Source organism: Acanthochromis polyacanthus, chromosome 15, assembly GCF_021347895.1.
Source record: "Acanthochromis polyacanthus isolate Apoly-LR-REF ecotype Palm Island chromosome 15, KAUST_Apoly_ChrSc, whole genome shotgun sequence".
In the NCBI taxonomy this organism is placed as follows: domain Eukaryota; kingdom Metazoa; phylum Chordata; class Actinopteri; family Pomacentridae; genus Acanthochromis; species Acanthochromis polyacanthus.
In genome coordinates this window covers 13,763,441-13,780,999 of record NC_067127.1, presented here as the reverse complement: position 1 = coordinate 13,780,999, position 17,559 = coordinate 13,763,441, and the positions used below count along the sequence as shown (strand labels likewise).

Here is a 17,559-nt window from a genome sequence, read left to right as displayed (position 1 = left end):
TCACTTATCAAACACTGAGTAATGAGAAAAATGTCTGTAAATTCTCTAAGTACTTAAATATAGAGTATTAAATGTGACCTTTTTACTGGCTCAGAGTTTCACTTCTCTCCAGGCATCGGCCAATCAGCAATGGTCTGTCGCACTGTTTCCAGGCTGGAAGCTGCATTAAATATTGATGGTGAGAGGAGACATGGTTTGCATCATACTTTAAAAAAAAATGGGTGTGAAACTGGACACAGAAGAATGAGAGAAATAATGGAAATGTATGAAAAAAATAGATCAAGGTTTGTAATATCCAAGCTTTTGTTTTTGACAGAACTGTGAAGTGTACAAGTCTTTGAAGGAAGAGAAAAGAGCTGAAGGGAAGCTTATGATGAAGGATCCCGACTCCAAACACCAGAAGCTGTTTCACATAATAATCTCTCTCCTTTCTAGAAATATGATGAAAAATCACTCACTGGACCGTCATATATTCGGGAACTGCAAACAGTTTTGGTTCATTTCCCTCTATTTCACAGTATTTAAACACAGGATCCACTGAGAAATAAAATGAACATTTTACACAGGATACATGATGACGTGCCAGTAAAAAGCACAGCAGCAAATAAGAAAATTAATGATGGTTGAGTTTAATTTAGCTGCCTCGGTTCCAGCCTTCTGGTTTTCTACATGCTGGCTCACTGCCACACTGTCATGATTTAGTAGGACACTTGAACAGATTGGAGCCATCATTAATGTACTAACACTTGTGCTTTTCCTAATCACATCTATTCTCCTGTTATGTGAATGAAGTCTATTAACAAATCCTTTCAAGAACTGCCGTGCAATTCCAAAGAGTTTTTTATATCCTTCATCAGGACCAAAAGCTGATAAATGCTGCATTCGAGGACTGTTAAGTTTCAAAGAAAATTACTCGTTTTAAAATGTGCTTCAAATTACCTACTCAAATTCTAATAAACAGAGCTACAGAAGCTTACAGTTAATCAACAAACCTAATAAACCTTTCTGCCAAAACACTGGGATTTGAAGAAATTCTGAAGTTACAGAAAAAGTGTTCACTTTGCAGATATTTCACTTATCATTGCAGAGTAAAGATGTGTGCAGCTAATAAGATAAACAACAGGGACACAGCTATGCTCAATTGTGAGTCAGCAGAAACATCTAAATAGGATGCTGGAATTATGAATGCTGTCTTTGTTCCACAGGTCAGCATAACCGCAGTGAGAAAACTAAGGAAACCTTTTGCATGAGTGATAATTTGCATATCATGTAGTAGATTAAACACTGGTGTCATAGTCTTTATATTTTAGAAATTGACGCATCTTATCTACTTCAGGCAGCTTAAAAGCCTTGGATGACTTGCTGAGACAGTCAAAGGTATTAAGCGTAAGAATTTGAGACAATTTACATGTATTGATTGCTTTTTATCACCAGTGTGTGAGTGGATTGGAAGATATTTTTTAAAAAATACGACTATCCAAGACTTTCTCATTGGCGGACAGCAGCCTGTGGACTGATTTGTATGCAAAGGAGTCGTTCCACTTTCCTTGGAAAATCCAAAGGGTGAGATGGTCATGACCACTCCGGAGTGCCTTGCCTAAAAGGCTCTCATCTTTAGCTCCCCTACTGTGTCAACAGCATGCAACACAATATAGCATTGGCTCAGAAATATAGACCCTGAGAGCTGAGTGGTTAGTAGGATGCAGAAGACAGGGTTAGATTGATTCGCCGTGGCGACCCCCGAAGGGAAAAGCCAAAAGGAAAAGAAGAATATAGCTGAGTGGTTAGTGTTCCTAGAACATGGGCGCAAATGCCCTGAGTGGCTTGGTTCATTTCTCAGCTGGCTGTACCATTTGTTGCATGTAATTCTAATGCTTTTTCTTCATTTTTGCTGTTCCTCTCCATAGTAACTATCAAACAGAGGCAGAAAAATGGAACACAAATGATGTAAAGCAAAAAATAAAGAAACCATAGTGTTCAAAAACAACCAACTTCCAGCACAAGATAGACTTCAAAACAAACAAAAGTTTAATCTAGTCAAAGCTGTCTGGGAAAACAGTAATGTGTCAATTCCTGAAAGGAAATGGAGTCAGGAAGAGAGCCCATAATTAGTCACACTAGTCATACCTATCTCCACGTTTCCAGAGTTAAAGTTAGTCCATAGTGTCTGATATAGCTCACTATAGAAGTATATAAAGTGTCAAAAGATCAAGGAAGGTAGTCGGCAGCGCAGAAGACTTCTGCAAAAGAAGTAAAGATTTTATTTTACAATACTTCTCCATTTTAAGACTAAGTGTGTTACAACTCAGCTCTGAAGCTGCAACAATAAAACAGGGAGACAACACAGGGTTGCGACTAAATAAAACGGATTTATTGAAGTACAAACCAAGTCAACAAAGGCGCACTGAAGACCTCCAACCAAACCAGAACCAGACTGCAAACCAGACCCAGGCTGCTGGAGCTCCAGAAGGGAGCAGCTCCTGTCAGAGAGCCCGATGCTAGAAATAAGGGAGGCTTTATGTAGTTTGAGCCACTTGATCCCAGGTGTGGCTCAATCAGCTGACGACCCTCAGCACCTGAACAGGCACACCTGGTGCCCAAGTGGAGGGTCATCACAAGTGATTAAACGATACAAAAAATATACATTTCCAAATAAAACCTTTTTCAGAATTAACCCACAGCTTCTCAAAAACAGCCCATTTACACAGCACATCTCTGTCCTCATGGCGCACTCTCTACCTATCGCTATATACAGTGCTCAATTCCCACCTCAATAACGTCAGCCGTACCATCATACAGCATGGTGGACGACTGTATAACCTTGTTGCAAACAAAAATGCAAACAACATCGCTGTACACACCATATTCTTGTTGACATTTATAAATATCTCTCTTAGAGCTAAACATGTGAAATCATTACCGACTGACACCTTTCAATGCAGAAGAAAATTTCATCCAAAATACAAAACCCCACCGCTTGGTCTGGCCCAGTGATGTCACTCTGTCTCATAAATTCAGGAAGTGCTGGGCGGGCCTCCTCCCAAACACTAGCCCTACATGTGAGTCAAATCAAAGGAGCAAAGACAGGTAAGTTTAAAAAAAGGAACAAATTCTTAAACCACATTTGACCTGCAACTTAATGCAGGATACATGGATAACAACCCATGTGGTGGATGTAAACTGTAGTATAATATTAACACAAACAAGCCTGGCATAGTGTGTGCTGCAATACTACACGAGCATGGTTAAATTAAAGCAAAATACAGAGAAGGAAAACAGCATTGGATAATGTGTGGCATCAAAGTGTCAAAGGACAAGTGGAAAAATGAGAGTTCTCACCCACTTTGTCACACACTTGTATCAATAAGATGCCAGCCAATCACATTCAAGTTTTCTTAAACGGTAAACCTTGAATCAGTCTGAGCCATTGTTAATGCTACTAGTTACACGTGTGCTTTTCTCATACTGACAGGACAAAATATTAGCAGTCAGAGGTTGACTGCAGCTGATTTTATGATGAATTTGCTGTCAGAAAACTATAATGAACCTGGTTTAAAAGGCATCATTTTAGTCAGTGTCCTCCATCCTGTGTGTGGAGGGAAAAATCCCCCTCGCTCTATTCATTTTTTATTTCTTGGCCTTGAGCTTTGGCTCTCAATTTATCTGAGATCCATATTTAGAAAGGAGTGCAGAGCCCTGTAGATTGCGGCATCAATTAGATCACCATTACAGGTCTGCTGAAGTGGACGATGCTGTGCTGGACAGCAGTGGATGACTTGAATGTATTAGCACTGCCCTTAGGACAACTGTTTTGATATGTATGAGGTGTGTCTTACAGGAGCGTGAGACACGGCTCACACTTTATTTAATTTTGGCAGAGAAGAAGGTCGAACAGTGAGATTGATTCTGCCTCGGGTGATCTGTGAAGTTGAGAGGTGCATTATGCAAGATAAACTTGATCCTCTCCTCCCTAAGGCTGTCGATGTGAGGTGTTGACCCCCTTATTGATGACTGGACTCTGCTTTTTTTTGCTCGAGTAAGCACAGGTCCTCGCCGCCCACCTACCGCGACTCCTGGTGCTGTGTGAGGTGCAGCTGGTCATTGATCAATGCAAAAACCTGTCTTCAAAATAGAGTCTGCAGTCAGGAGCTCACACAATGCCGACGCAATGCAGCGAGTGGACCGCAGACCGGGGATGTGTGGACACCTCTACCCCACTGATGCAAGGTACAGTTCCACTTTCCTGATTGTTGAAGCTGCATGCACTAATTTACTTAGAGAACAAAGAAAAAATATATTTTGCCTGTCAGCCTTGATCGATAAAGACAGATTAAGCATGAAATGTATTCTACATCATGTTAAAGGCCATATCGGTGAGGAGCACATCACAAATTCACATTCATTTAAAGGCCTACTAGAGAGTCGGGACTCGGGTGTAAGTCCTCTGTTGTTGCACAGCTCACATCTGAACTGATTTGAATTTCCTAGTGGATATAATCACCATCAGTGAACATAATTGCCAGATTACTACAAGCACGGCTCTGATTGGATATAATCAGCCACATGCCTGTAACCGCTTTCAGTTCTTGAGCAGAAATCTCAGTTCTGCTGTTTCAGTTTCTACCACTGTTCACTCAGAAATCTGAAACAAAGGCCCTGGCGTCATGTTGAAATGCTGGTGGACTCTTTAGGTAAAGCTTACTCTGAATAATAGAACAAAAAGGGACCTCCAAGGCTTGTAGAATCTTCAGCAGTAGTTACGGGGGAAAAAAAAAGTTGTCTGATACCAGGGCTGGTATTTTTCACCACTGTGCTGAGAAACATCTTGAACTGTCTGAATTTGTCAAGTCAATATTTCTGTAACAACCTGAATAATCAAGTGGGAAAATTTAAGCTTTTAAGACACAGGCAAGAAATGTCAAGAAGTTTTAGGATGGATGCACTCATAGAACTTTTTTACAGACAGCAAGCAAGGGCTGTAATATTGACAGATTCTATTTTTTCAAGAAAATGAGGTAATTTAAGGTGCCTCTGCTTCACTTTTCCATCGCCTTTTTTTTACTCGATAGTCTTTTGGATGAAAAATTTCTCCACTCAGAGCAGCCGGTACTGTTCTAAGGCTGAGATAACTGACACCATCAGATAAAAAAATGAAACACCTGCATGCTTCACACTTCAAAGTCAGGTTATATATGTGTGTTTTTGTTCGTCTTGAGCTGGAGGAGACTTGGTGTGCCGTTATTTCATGTGACAATTTGAAGGAATAAAAGAGCTCATTTGCAAAGTGTGACAGCTGCCCACTGGAGTGTGATTTACACCTTCAACAACCAGGAGAGAATACTTCTGTACTACTAAAGCTGAGCCCCTCTGAAAGACGTTCTTCAGCACTTTAAAAAGATCACAGTTGGTACAATTCATTCTCAGATGATAGTGACTCCGGTAGATGGCGCTGTTGCAGTGCCTCCAGGAGCGAAGCAGCATCCAGAGCGTAGCGCATGCTTTTATTGTTGGAACGGTGCGCGCTGTAGTGGCCAGCCATATGTCTGTGGGGGTGAGGAGGAGCAGGACGATGGTACTTATCTCCGTCAGCATCGATGAGGATTTAGATTCGCTGTAGTTCGCCCTGATTTGTGGCCCCCGAGGATGTACGGCGATGGAGAGGGCACAGTGTGGGACCGGGTCGGACGGCCCCACCGGGACTGTATGTGCTACCTTGGACCTCCAACCACTTTGATGCCCATGTAAGACGTTTCAACTTTGACTAAATGCACTACAGGAGGGAGAACAACCTGTTGCACACTTAATTTCACAGTAAAGTAAATTGACTTAATTGTGTGTAAAATGCATTGTTCGCTACAAAATTTGACTGACGCACCAAATTTAAGTGTTTTTATTGCATTTTTTGGTTCATTTGGAGTCAAGTTGCAGCTTTACAAAGATTACACAAGCTACATGGGTCTGATTTTCCCCAGTTTCCACACCGATCTTTCTGTGTGGGTCAGTAAACCAGATTTTGCTCTCACATGATGGTTTTATAACAGTTGAGAACCTGTCAAGCCACAACTGAGAGACTTTGTGAGCTCTATAGGTGCAATTTTCAGCAATTATTTCTGTTTATCTCACCAGCTTGCACCATGTATTTATGTCCTTTGCAAGATCAAAGCAACATTTGATGGGCTTTCGTGTAGGTGCGCTCCAGTGCCGTTGACGCTGTCACAAGTGTTTCATCTCCATCTCTCCAAATCCCTCATGATCGATTTGTTTCAGATTCCTATAAGCCTATAATGGGAGTTGCACAGTGCATAGTATACAACAACTGCAGGACCAGTCACTTTCGCTTAGTGTCTTGCTGTGCGAACGCAGGGCCACTGAAGGATGAGGATGATTTCTGTGCGCTGCAGGGGCCCCAGTGGAAAACACAGCGCCGACTTTTCTGCTTTAGCCAAGGAGAACTCTTAGGATATCTCACCAAGTCATACACAAGGTTCACAGCTTTTTACTCACTCTGTACCAAACGGCCTGTCTTTGTCTTGTAACAACACATCCTTCCTTGTTTCTCTCTTCTTCCCAGCGGGATGCGCAAGTCGCCCGACGTGAGCCCCAGAAGGCTTTCGGACATCAGCCCGCAGCTCAGACAGCTCAAGTACCTGGTGGTGGACGAGGCCATCAAAGAGGACCTCAAGTCCTCCCGCTCGGTGGAGGACATCAACAGCGCGTCCATAGAGGAGCGGATTCTGCGGATCACCGGTTATTATGGATACCAGCCATGGAGCGCCAGCTACAAGAGTGAGTCACTTGAAACGCATGGTGCTGTGAACTTTGAAGCTGTGGAACATGCAGTGTTGTTGTAACAGTGGACGCAGACACTCATTCCAGATTATATTAGAATATTGATGACAGTGATGTAGTGTGCCGTTAAGCATCATTGATGGCTGTGTGCTCTAGCTGACACTGATGGATGCTTTTGTGGATGAATTGGACAGAGACAGGAGGAAGATAGTCCAAGTTAAATAATGACATGATAAATGCAGGTTTCACTTTTTTTTCTGAGAAAACATGTGGATATGTATTGTCTGTTAGATTGTTTTACCAATCAGATGTAGATGGTTTGGCCCCCCAGATTTAAAGGCAGCATGTTGTGTCCCTTTAAGCAAACTGGGACCCAAATGAAGACACCAGAAGCAGGCATTAGAAAGGTAAGCATAAATGAAAAAAAGCTGGTATAAAAACACACTTAAGTCCACGTCAAAACCTAAAGGTGCAGACAAAGATACTCTATAGGACCAATAGTGGCCTAAAGTACAGCATAAATAAAAATAAACGTAAAATATGTACAGTATTGATTTACAATGTTTGTAATGAAACAGTTTTGATGACTGTGATGTACTTTTATTGTAAAAGAGAGATTTCTAAAGTACTAATTGAGGGTCAGCTCATACAGGAGAAAAGTGGAGGGAGGTGATTCCTTTGAACACAAGAATCTAACATAGTGCAAAGCTTCACCTTTGACTGACCGCCGACAGTGACTGCAGTTTCTACTATAGTGTTAAAATGAGTGAAATGGACTTTTGTTATTGATACAGTGGCTTCATGTGCATATCCACCTTAAACAGAAATTACAACCCTGTCTCTGCTTACAACACAGCTTTTAAAAATGCTTGCTTAGGAGAGGGAGGGGAAAAAAGAAAGCATAGTCAGAAGTAAAGTGACACAAACACAATTCAAAAGTTAAATGTAACAAACCAGAAGCAGAAAAGAAACACAAGGAAAACCAGACCAGAAGGCCTGGAGAATAAACAGGGCTGACAAACAGGTGGGAAACAGGCAGGATTACCTGGAGGCAAAAACAAAGTTGCATACAGGCAGATGGATCATTAGACAAAACAGGAAACAAACTGAGAATAGAACCAAAGTCCATGACAAACACAACTTCTGTCCATCCATCCTTCTCATCCTCAATTGTTCCGTTAACCAGAATTGGGTGCTAAAGTGAGGTGCAGATCCTGCTGTTCAATGCACAATATATGCTCTGCACAAAACGACTTCTGCTCTCCAGAATTAGAAACTAACGATGCACACATGGTGTCAGCCATCATCTTCGTCATTATATTCATGGAGTCTAAATTTTCACTCTTTCTCACTAAAGTGTCAGAGTTGCTGTTGGTTGCTGCAGAAGGGGGAGCTAATGTTTGCTTCACTGAGCTCGGAGTCAGAGAGTGAGAATGTTGCTCGGAGCAGTTTATTCTTTGAAGAGCGAAAAGTTGTCAACGCAGCTTTTATTTTCCTCTTTCATTTTCCTCCGCTGCATCATTTCAGTCGATTTGCATTATTTTTTTTGTGCATTGCTTTAAATGCCTGGGCTCTAACTGCTGCTGATCCTTGCTGGTTGATGTGATGGATTACAGCTTCACCTGCTTCATCTCGGAGCTTTTTGTTTCTTGTGGTGGTGTCGCCACAAACCGCAGTCTTTGCAACTGTCATTCTTTTGTTCATTTGTCTTGTACTGTTCTGCTCTGAAGTGAATATATTTAGCAGGTAGGATTTCACTGGCTGACAACTTCTAGCTGGTGGCAAATTTTGTAAATTTCACATGATACTGCAATATTAAACAGCTGCGAGGCTTATTCAAAATTCGTCTGACCACTGCAGAACTCACAGGACAGCTGCTGTTCATATTTCATTTTGTCTTCACTTTTTTTGTAACTTCTGGTCCTGCAGCAAGGGAAAGTGAAGCAGAATATTCCACTGAAGCGAATTTTGTGTGTATATTGCTTCTGAGGAGTGAAAAGAAATGCTTTTTTTTTCTTTTAAAATTGCTGAAAAATACACAACACTTTTTCTGCCAGCTGCAGGATCCTCTTGCTGCCAAATCAACAGCAGTCAAATGTACTCATGGTGTTGTATGCAGATATGTTGAGTCGGATTATTTGTGTGAAAAAGAACAAATGTTGACCAAAGGGCTTTTCAAAGAGATAAATTTATGACATTGATTAATTGATGATTACAATCAAGTTGAAGCACACAAATGATCAAATAAAAACGCAGACACTGATAAAAGGGTAAAAGCAAATTTCTCTGAGAGAGAGTTGTCTTTTAACTAGTGCATACAGGTCAGCCTAAAGTTATTTGTACTCATGCCAAATTTTGATTTGCAATTAATTTTTATTTACAGTTGGTTTCCTCTGGCTGGAAACAACAAAATGAGTGAAAAAGACAGGAACACAATGTTAGAGATGTTAAGAATGCATTTTAGTTATTTGTATCTTACATTTCCATTTAAAATATCATGTCCTGTCTTAGTCGCACTAAATGTAAGCCTCTACACCATTTCAAGAGGTCCTGGTAATTTCTACTTTGTTCTAGAATATTCTAGTACACTGCTGTTGCTGTAGTCCTTTAGTATGTTATTAGTCAATTCCAAGTCATGGCTAGAACTAAAGTGATTCAGGAGTCAAAGTGCCAATGGCCGCAGTGCAAAGCGTCCTTGAACAGTACATGGAGTTCCATGCTGTGCAAAATGTCACAGGTTGGGGTATGAAGCCAAAAGTGATCCCCGCACTGACAAGAATCGCTACAAGAGAGACCAAGAGGAATTTAGAAATCGCTGAATCTCAGCAATTCTCCACAGCCACTGACCAGGGAGGACTCCACTTCTCAAAAACAGGCACACTGAAGCTCACCCAGAATTTGTAAACGTTCGCCTGGAATATAGAAGAAAGTTTTTATTCATCAGTATGGTGGCTGGGTGAGATGAATACCGAGTTGTTTTGACACAAGGATGTTGCTTTCATTTGGTGAAAGAAAGGAGAAGCATTCAGTCCCAAAACACCATCCCCATGGTCAGGTGTGTAATGCTTTGGGGTTATTTTTTTTATCCAGCGGGCCAGAGGCCAGGCAACCTTGCAAGTAAACCGCATCATGAGAAAAGAGAACTGCATTAGGATTTCAAAGACGAAAGCTGTCCTCGGGCAGCACTGCACATTCCAACAAGACACTGATCTGAAACATACAGCCAAAGTGGTCCAAAAATAATTAGGAGAAAACAATATTAGCCTTTTGAAACAGCCCAGCCAGTTCAAACCTTAATCTAATCGAGAATCTGTGGAGCGAACTGAAGACCAGAGTAATGGCAAAGATGACTTCAACTTGAAAGACCTGGAGGACATCCAAAATTCCAGCAGAGTCATGCAAAAAGCTTGGTCACAGTAATAAGAAGGTTTGATGGATGTGGTGGCAAATCAGGGCTTTGCCATTGAATAATTTGGACATTGTATTTTTAAGAATAATATAAAGAAATAACATAGAAATAGTTTAAATTGTGCTGCACGGTGGTAAATATGCTGAGGTTAATTGAGTACTCTAAATTGCCCGTAGGTGTGAATGTGAGTGTGATTGTTTGTCTGTATATGTAGCCCTGCGACAGACTGGCGGCCTGTCCAGGGAGTCCCCTGCCTTCGCCCGAGTCAGCTGGGATAGACTCCAGTACCCCCCGCGACCCTAATGAGGATAAAGCGGTATATAGAGAATGGATGGATAGTTTAAATTACCGGTATCATTAACACCTCAAAAACAATGTCTTAACATAATTTGTAACTTGTTTATTCAATTTACAGCCATAAAAGGTCAATTGGTGAAATGAAAGTTCACTTTACATCAAAATTTATCATGAATATAAATAACTTTGGACTTAATTGTAAGTAATTAATTTAGCTGAGGTTTATTTTGTAGATTGTAATAATAAATATAATAATGAATAATAGTAGCGCTGCATGTTGAAGCTTTTCAATAAAGTTGATTAACTGCTAGTCAGCAGCATTGGTGAAATACCAAATGGAGCAACACACATTGCTAATATTTATTAATGTAAGTGGTAATAAATGGAATTCTACATTAGCATGTTGGATTTACTTACATAAAAACAGACTGATACCACCGTTTTTATGTGCAGATGATTTAGACACTCCATTAAGGCCTGTGTTTCAGTCAGCTCATTATCATCTACATAAGTTATTTTTAGTGTGATTGATTGTAGAAGCGGTTGTGAAACAGACACATTAGCAATTATTATTTGTTAGAGTGGTGGTGTTTTTATTCAACTGAGTGATGAAATGCAAATGTCCATTTTCCCCCAAATTACTTTGCAGCAAATAAGAGAAATTGAGGTTTTCATTCCAAAACACCATGACCAAACTGAAATGCAACATCCACTCTTTGATTTATACGACAGTCTGTCCCCTGAAATAGCCTTCTGTGGATGACAGTCATGCTGCGTCTGATATTTCATGATGAGTTGCATTCTTGCATCAGACGTTTGTCTGCGTGCATGGCCACCAGGGAAAACGTCCATTAATTGCACATTTCAGGAAGAGTTTGGTTCGTTCAGCTTCCTCCTGTTTCTAACAAAGCAGTCCTAAAGTAGAATTAATCTATGTGATGGTCCACATTCAGAGCAGCTTTCAGATCTTTGTGGCCCACCTCGCTGTGACGTGTTTCGGGGGGACAGGAGTCAGACGAGTCACACATTGCACACTGTTGCATGCCTTGTGTTGAACAGAATCAGCCCACAGCTGCCTCTAACACACAAATGTCCTGACTGCTCAGGAATCAGTGGCAACTAGAAAGCAGTGGATAATGGCAAACAAAGAGCAGAGGGCTGATGCGGAATGCAGCCAATTTCAAGAGAGGTGGGAGGCTGAGTACTTCACAGCAGAGTGCAAAGAGATGCCTGTTTGTTTCATTTACCACCAGCCTTTCCAAATTGGCACATGTGCTCTTTCACGCAGGAGCAAGCACACCGAGACAGAAAGTGGGAGCTGGTAGTAAGATATGACTCAGGCTCGGGAGTTGAAAGGCAGCTGTGTAACTTTGTTTTCTTTCTGACTTAATGGATCATCTTAATATCCTGAATGTGAGAGTGCAGGGATCACAAACATGCGGGATGCTGTAATGGCCCTCTGATCAGAAGTGCATGTGTAACACGGCCAAATGCAACATGAAAACCTCACTCGTTTTTCAAACCTGAGTCTGTGACTCACTTTCCCATGAGTGGTGTACATGCAAACCCAGAGGAACATTAAGCCAGAATTTTGCTTTTGATGCAGTAGATACAAGTGATCTAGCCTGCAGGCTTGTCCCTTTTATCCCAGGATGCCACAGCTCTGTATTCAGGCTGCTTTAAGCACGTGTAGACTCCACCGCAGATAGCTGCTCTACCTTCCATCTACCTATAGTGTCTTCTGTTTGATTCTCTCTCTTCTCTCACACTCTCTCTCTCTATCCATTGCAGCTGATTGACAAACACATAAATCCAGCCAAAATGCCAGTAATGAATTCCCTCCTTAGTGAAGATCAACAAATCGTTACATAATACCCTGCCTGTGAGAAAACTGCTCTCACTAGACTTTGAAACTGGCCACAGATGGATTGATTGATGTCTGTGTCAAAGAAAGGTCACTGAAGAAAGGTTATCCGAGGGGATATTTGGAGCTATAATGTCTAAATACTATATCGTATAAACAATTATCAGTCATTTTGTGCACTTCTCATCCTTCTTTTGCTTTCTCAATGGTAAATCCATAAAGATTTGCACTTCATAGATTCTATTGGAAGTTAAAGCAAAGGAAGATTAGACTTTTACTTGCCATTTTTGTCATGAAGTTGTGAGGAATTGGTACGATAAGTACTGCAGAAGTTCTGACATATCTGTCTCATCTAAGTCCTTCGACCGCGAGGGATTGTTTCTGCTGAACTCGTACAAAATGTCATCTTGAAAAACCGACTCACGTCGTGATTAATAAAACATAAATGAATGTCCTCTCCTCACACTGATCAGACTTTAGAGTGAGGGCGGATTGAATCTGATATCGCTGCTGCAGGTTAACTCTTCAAGATACAAGGAAACTATTTTAACACGGAGGAAAGTGAGCGAGCGAGTGTCATCACTTTCCCCTTCGCCTGAGGAGTCCTCAGAACACAAAAAACATTTTAGCTACAATAATTCCACTTGAAACCATGGGAGCATTTTGGAGCATTTTTACACAGGAATATGGAAGATATGGTAGCTGAAGAGTAATTCAAAATGTAATTGTCGTAACCGAATAAGTGTAGCAGGCAATTATGAAGATAATATTACTTTAAAAGTGGAGCTGAATGTCAGCTGCTGGCTGTAGTGTTATTTTATATGTATTCATGAAAGCTAGAGATGATTATTTGGTTCACATCCTGTTGGTTCTCCAGGCATGAGTTCAGTCCGAGGACAAGTTCCAGCTAAAAAGTTTGTTTTACTTTCTCCTCTAAGGTAGAAATGGTTTTCTCTCAGATTAAGTCTTTACTGTGTCTGTGAAAGTGTCCCTTGAAGTTCCAGTGAGAGACAGACAATTTGTCAAACAGTCTTTGTTCCTTTCCGTAATTTACTCACACCATCACAAATGTAGCATCCCCTCTGGTGCAAATTTAGGGCTTCACAAGGCATGAAATGAGGTTGGATTCTATTTTCAGCTCATGGTTTGGGCATGGTGAGACACAACAGTGGAGCAGGTTGGAGGGAGACTATGTACATAGTCACTGCTGCCAGTAGCAGGACAGCTGGAAGGGATGGGCAAGGTATGGCCTGACTGTGAGAATGACTGCTTTCAACTCGGCTGGAGCAGAGGAGGAAGACAGAAACAGTCATGCAGATTCACTCTCTCACTTGCTCAGCTCCTTACGGATAAATCCAGCCTGAATGGAGGCTTGGTTGAAAACTCCTGAGGAAGCCAGAGGAAGACTTATACTGGTGTTTAAGAACTGATCAGTGAGGCAGACAAGAAAAGAAAACAGCCACAAGATGTTGCATTGGGTGAAAGCGATAAAGGTTAGACTTTTAGCTCACATGGAAGAGCTGTTCTTCTGCTTTCACTGTTGTTCTATTTTTAAGCACATAAATGTAGCACAACATTTAACGCAATTGCCTGTGTCGTCGTATAGCTGAGTCTAACAGCTTTGACCCACTGAGACGAGGATTCCACAAGACCTCTGAAGGTGTCTTGTGGTTTCAAGAATCCAAACATTAGTAGAAGATCCTTTAAATCCATGAATGAGGCTTGTTTTAACAGCACAGCCCACAGATGCTTAGCTAGGCTGAGATCTGGCTGACTTGAAGACAAGCCAACACTTGAACTCCCTGTCATGTTCCAACCACTCCTGATCAATTTCAGCAGTGTGGCAAGGTGCAAAAAATATGCTGTCAGGGAATACTATTGCCTTGAAGAGATGTATGTCATCTGTGACATGAAGCCACTGCTTCCCTGCTGGACATTGCCCAGAGCTTCACACTGCCTCTACTGGCAAGCCGTCTTCCCATAGTGCATCCTGCTGCCATATCTTCCCCAGGCTAACAGTGCACACACATCCAGCCATCCACATGATGTAAAATAAAACATGATTGAACAGACCAGGCCACCTTCTTTTTGCTGCTTGATCCAGTTCTGTCCTTCCTTGAACTACATTTGCTTTTTACTAAATGCTGCAAACCAGGAAAAACCCATGAGACCTTCTTGACCACTTTTATTCCAGCTTACAACACATCAGCTTGAAGAACTGATTATTCCCTTGTTGCTACTATATTGCACCAGTTGATAGATGCCTCTGTAATGAGATAATCAGTGTTATTCATTTGGTTTTAATGTTATGGCTGATCCCTGTAATCCATAGTTGAGAATGACAAGTTTGAGCATCAAGGTTTAGAGAAGATGCTCTGGGAAATGTATTCAATCACTGGCTGGGAGAGAAGTGAAGGAAAGGGCTTGAAGAAAGAGTTGACAAAATATAAATGGCCTGGTGATCATTAATTTTCCTTTATATCAAAGGCTCACCATTCTTTATCTGATGATGTGTAAATGGTGCATCATGACAGAAACGTATTGATTTTTCAGTTGTTAATTTATCACAGCCACCCGGAGATAAATTATTGACCCAGTAAGATAATGAAATATTTGTATCCATTTTATTCCTGTGTGAAGCAGAACTATCTGTGTGTATTAGACTGACAGTGATACTTCTCCAGCCTTTATCAGCTTCTTTCACATTTGCATTCGTCGCTCAAGGCAGGCGATTGCGCGCTGATGTTCAGTCGAGGGGCAAGAACATTTCTGTACACAAATAGTCGCTGTTCCACTTAAACTTCTGCATGTTCACACGCTCATGTGCAGAGTCATCCACAAAGAGTGAAGAGGAGTGAAATGAAACAAAAGAAACGGAGACGGCAACTGCACAGCGTTGAGGTAAACAATTCATTACCCTGCAGAGTTTCATCTCTAGACGCTTCTCCTTTCTTTATACATGCATTTTTTTAAAAACAGTCCTACATGTTTTAGTGATTTGCGTAACACATAACATACTAAAAAAAAAAATAAAAAATCTGATCCCAGAGGACCTGAACACCATGATGTATTTAATGCTTTATGTAAATGGTTATGTGACAGTGGGACATATATTTATGAGTTTTGGGTACATATAGCTCAGTGTGGCTCACATGCCATGATCTGCCAGGGATTATTCAGACATACAGTGTTTTTTTTTTTTTCTAGTACGTGTCAATAACTGTGTTGTTGTACCCAGCACCAAAGGAGCTGAGGCAGGAGTACAAATACCGAACAGCAAATTATCCTGCTGCAGCTCGCAGTTGGCCGGAGGGACTGAAAAATCAACAGTGATAAGAAAAAGCACACAGTTCAGAGCAAGAGACATTTTTGACTGTGTCTTATGAGATTTTACTTATTCAGAACCAAGTAATTCTGGTTTTCTGAAGTTTATTGGGTGCAATTTTGTAGAACTTTAACAGGAATGTGTATTTTAATGAGGGTTAATGTGCTGGAGAGCGTTGCTACACCCTTATGATGCTGGGTTCAGAAACATAGTTGAATGGTTACTACAATAGTGGCACTGAAATCTGAGGAATTTCTGCCCCCCAACTTGTCTGTAAATAATTCCCTCACTGTGTTTCAGAAACCCTGACGAAGCAAAATGTCTCTAGTCCCATGTTCTGTCCAAGTGGTGCAAGCAATGCTTCTGTGAACAAGTGTATTTTGGGCTTTTTTTACCCTCTTCAGTACAGTAGAAGCAGCTTCTGTTGCATAACATCATATCTATTATTGAAAAGGATGCATAGATCATCACACACCTGCTCCTCAAGTCCCGCTTGTGCTCATTGGGCTGGAGGAGCTGCAGATCAGCTATACCACTTTGAAGAAAAACTCTAGTCTTGTCTGTTACAGCTGCTCGCCTTTGCTCATCCAAAGTGGTGGAGGTTACTGTGGATGCAGAGGAGCAAAAGAGGAGCCATCTGAAGCAATACTGAGGAATAATATTCAGTCTCAGTTTGGAAATTTTACAAAAAATCTCTTGGTGTTACTTGCAGTCGGGCTCTTTTTTCCCCCAGTATGTTGCATTCATGAACTTGTGCATCTGTACACTTTATGTAATATCTGAGACGACATCCTTGCCTCGTGCTGGCATTGTTTGTGCTTCTCTTTCTCAGATTTAATTGTAAAGACAATTGCACTAACTGAATTACAGCTGTAGTGCTCCGTTCTCAGTGCTCAGTCTTCCTTGTAATGGAAATCCTGCCAGTTTAATGCCAAATCCTGCCCTGCTGTCATCCCTTTCTCCTCTTCGCTCCTTTTATCTGCTGTTAATTAGAAGTTGTGAAGTGATGACTCCTACTTCTCCGTAATTAATCCAGGGTCTGCTGTGGCCATACACAGCACATCATTGTCTGTGCCGCCACAGAAGAGCAGTGCTCGGGAACAGGCAGAGCAGAGTGTAAATGGGGTTGCGCAAGTAATTAGGAGGCTTATTTGGGCACCTTGATGACAGAAGATGAGTATTGATGGCAGCTTGTAACACAGATACAAGCGTTCACCGGCTGCAATTAACTGGTTTAAGTGTTGCTAAATTTTGTGCCCACTTTTTCCTGCTAGTAGGAGTTGGATCAGGAAGTGCAGACAAACACCATTAAACACCATTAAATGACAATGTTTTAAAAAATTCACAACGATTTTTACTCTTGACACTTGACACAAATGCCAGTGTCAAGAGTGAAAATGTGGCAGAGTGAGGAAAAAATAGGAAGCAAAAGTTGGCTCAGCCTTTATCTCAGTCCTCCCGTTTTAGCAGCGGTTTGGGAGAAAAGTGTTGCATCAACTGACCTAGTTCTAAAAAGTTGGGCAGCGCTGTCATATCGTTACGCCTCTTTTCTTATTCGCTGGAGCGATCTTACCCCCCCGCCATTTCAATTTCTCAATCAGTTTCTCATTGTAGTCGTCATTCCCAGAGCAATTTGCAGCGTAGATATCAGCCCTGCTGGACGAGCAGCAATTGACCTTCTCACCGCACTCAGTCCTGAGAGGAGTCTCGTCGTTTCCTTGTCAGCTGATTATAATGGTGCCCCAATAAGAGAAATATGGCTGCAGTATTAAAACATAAGGCAGTGGACATACAGAGAAGTTGTGCAGAACACAAATTAGTGCCATCCAAGTGCAATTCTAACTGATTTGGATTGGTTTTATTACATCAGCGGTA

At 41.3% G+C, this 17,559-nt stretch overlaps 1 protein-coding gene across 2 annotated transcripts in view; it reads left to right on the top strand.

The window, feature by feature from the left end:
- The first annotated feature begins 4,153 nt into the window (after positions 1-4,153).
- Positions 4,154-17,559, top strand: part of slc35f3b (solute carrier family 35 member F3b) — a 54,898-nt gene continuing 41,492 nt past the window's right edge. Inside the window, exons 1-2 of one of the 2 annotated variants that reach the window (XM_051959772.1) lie at positions 4,154-4,227; positions 6,572-6,786. In XM_051959772.1, coding sequence (XP_051815732.1) covers positions 4,169-4,227; positions 6,572-6,786 — 274 coding nt within the window. In that variant the 5' untranslated portion in view covers positions 4,154-4,168. Of the gene's footprint in view, positions 4,228-5,513; positions 5,742-6,571; positions 6,787-17,559 lie in introns of those variants that run through there. The other variant, XM_022195396.2, reaches the window with a different exon arrangement.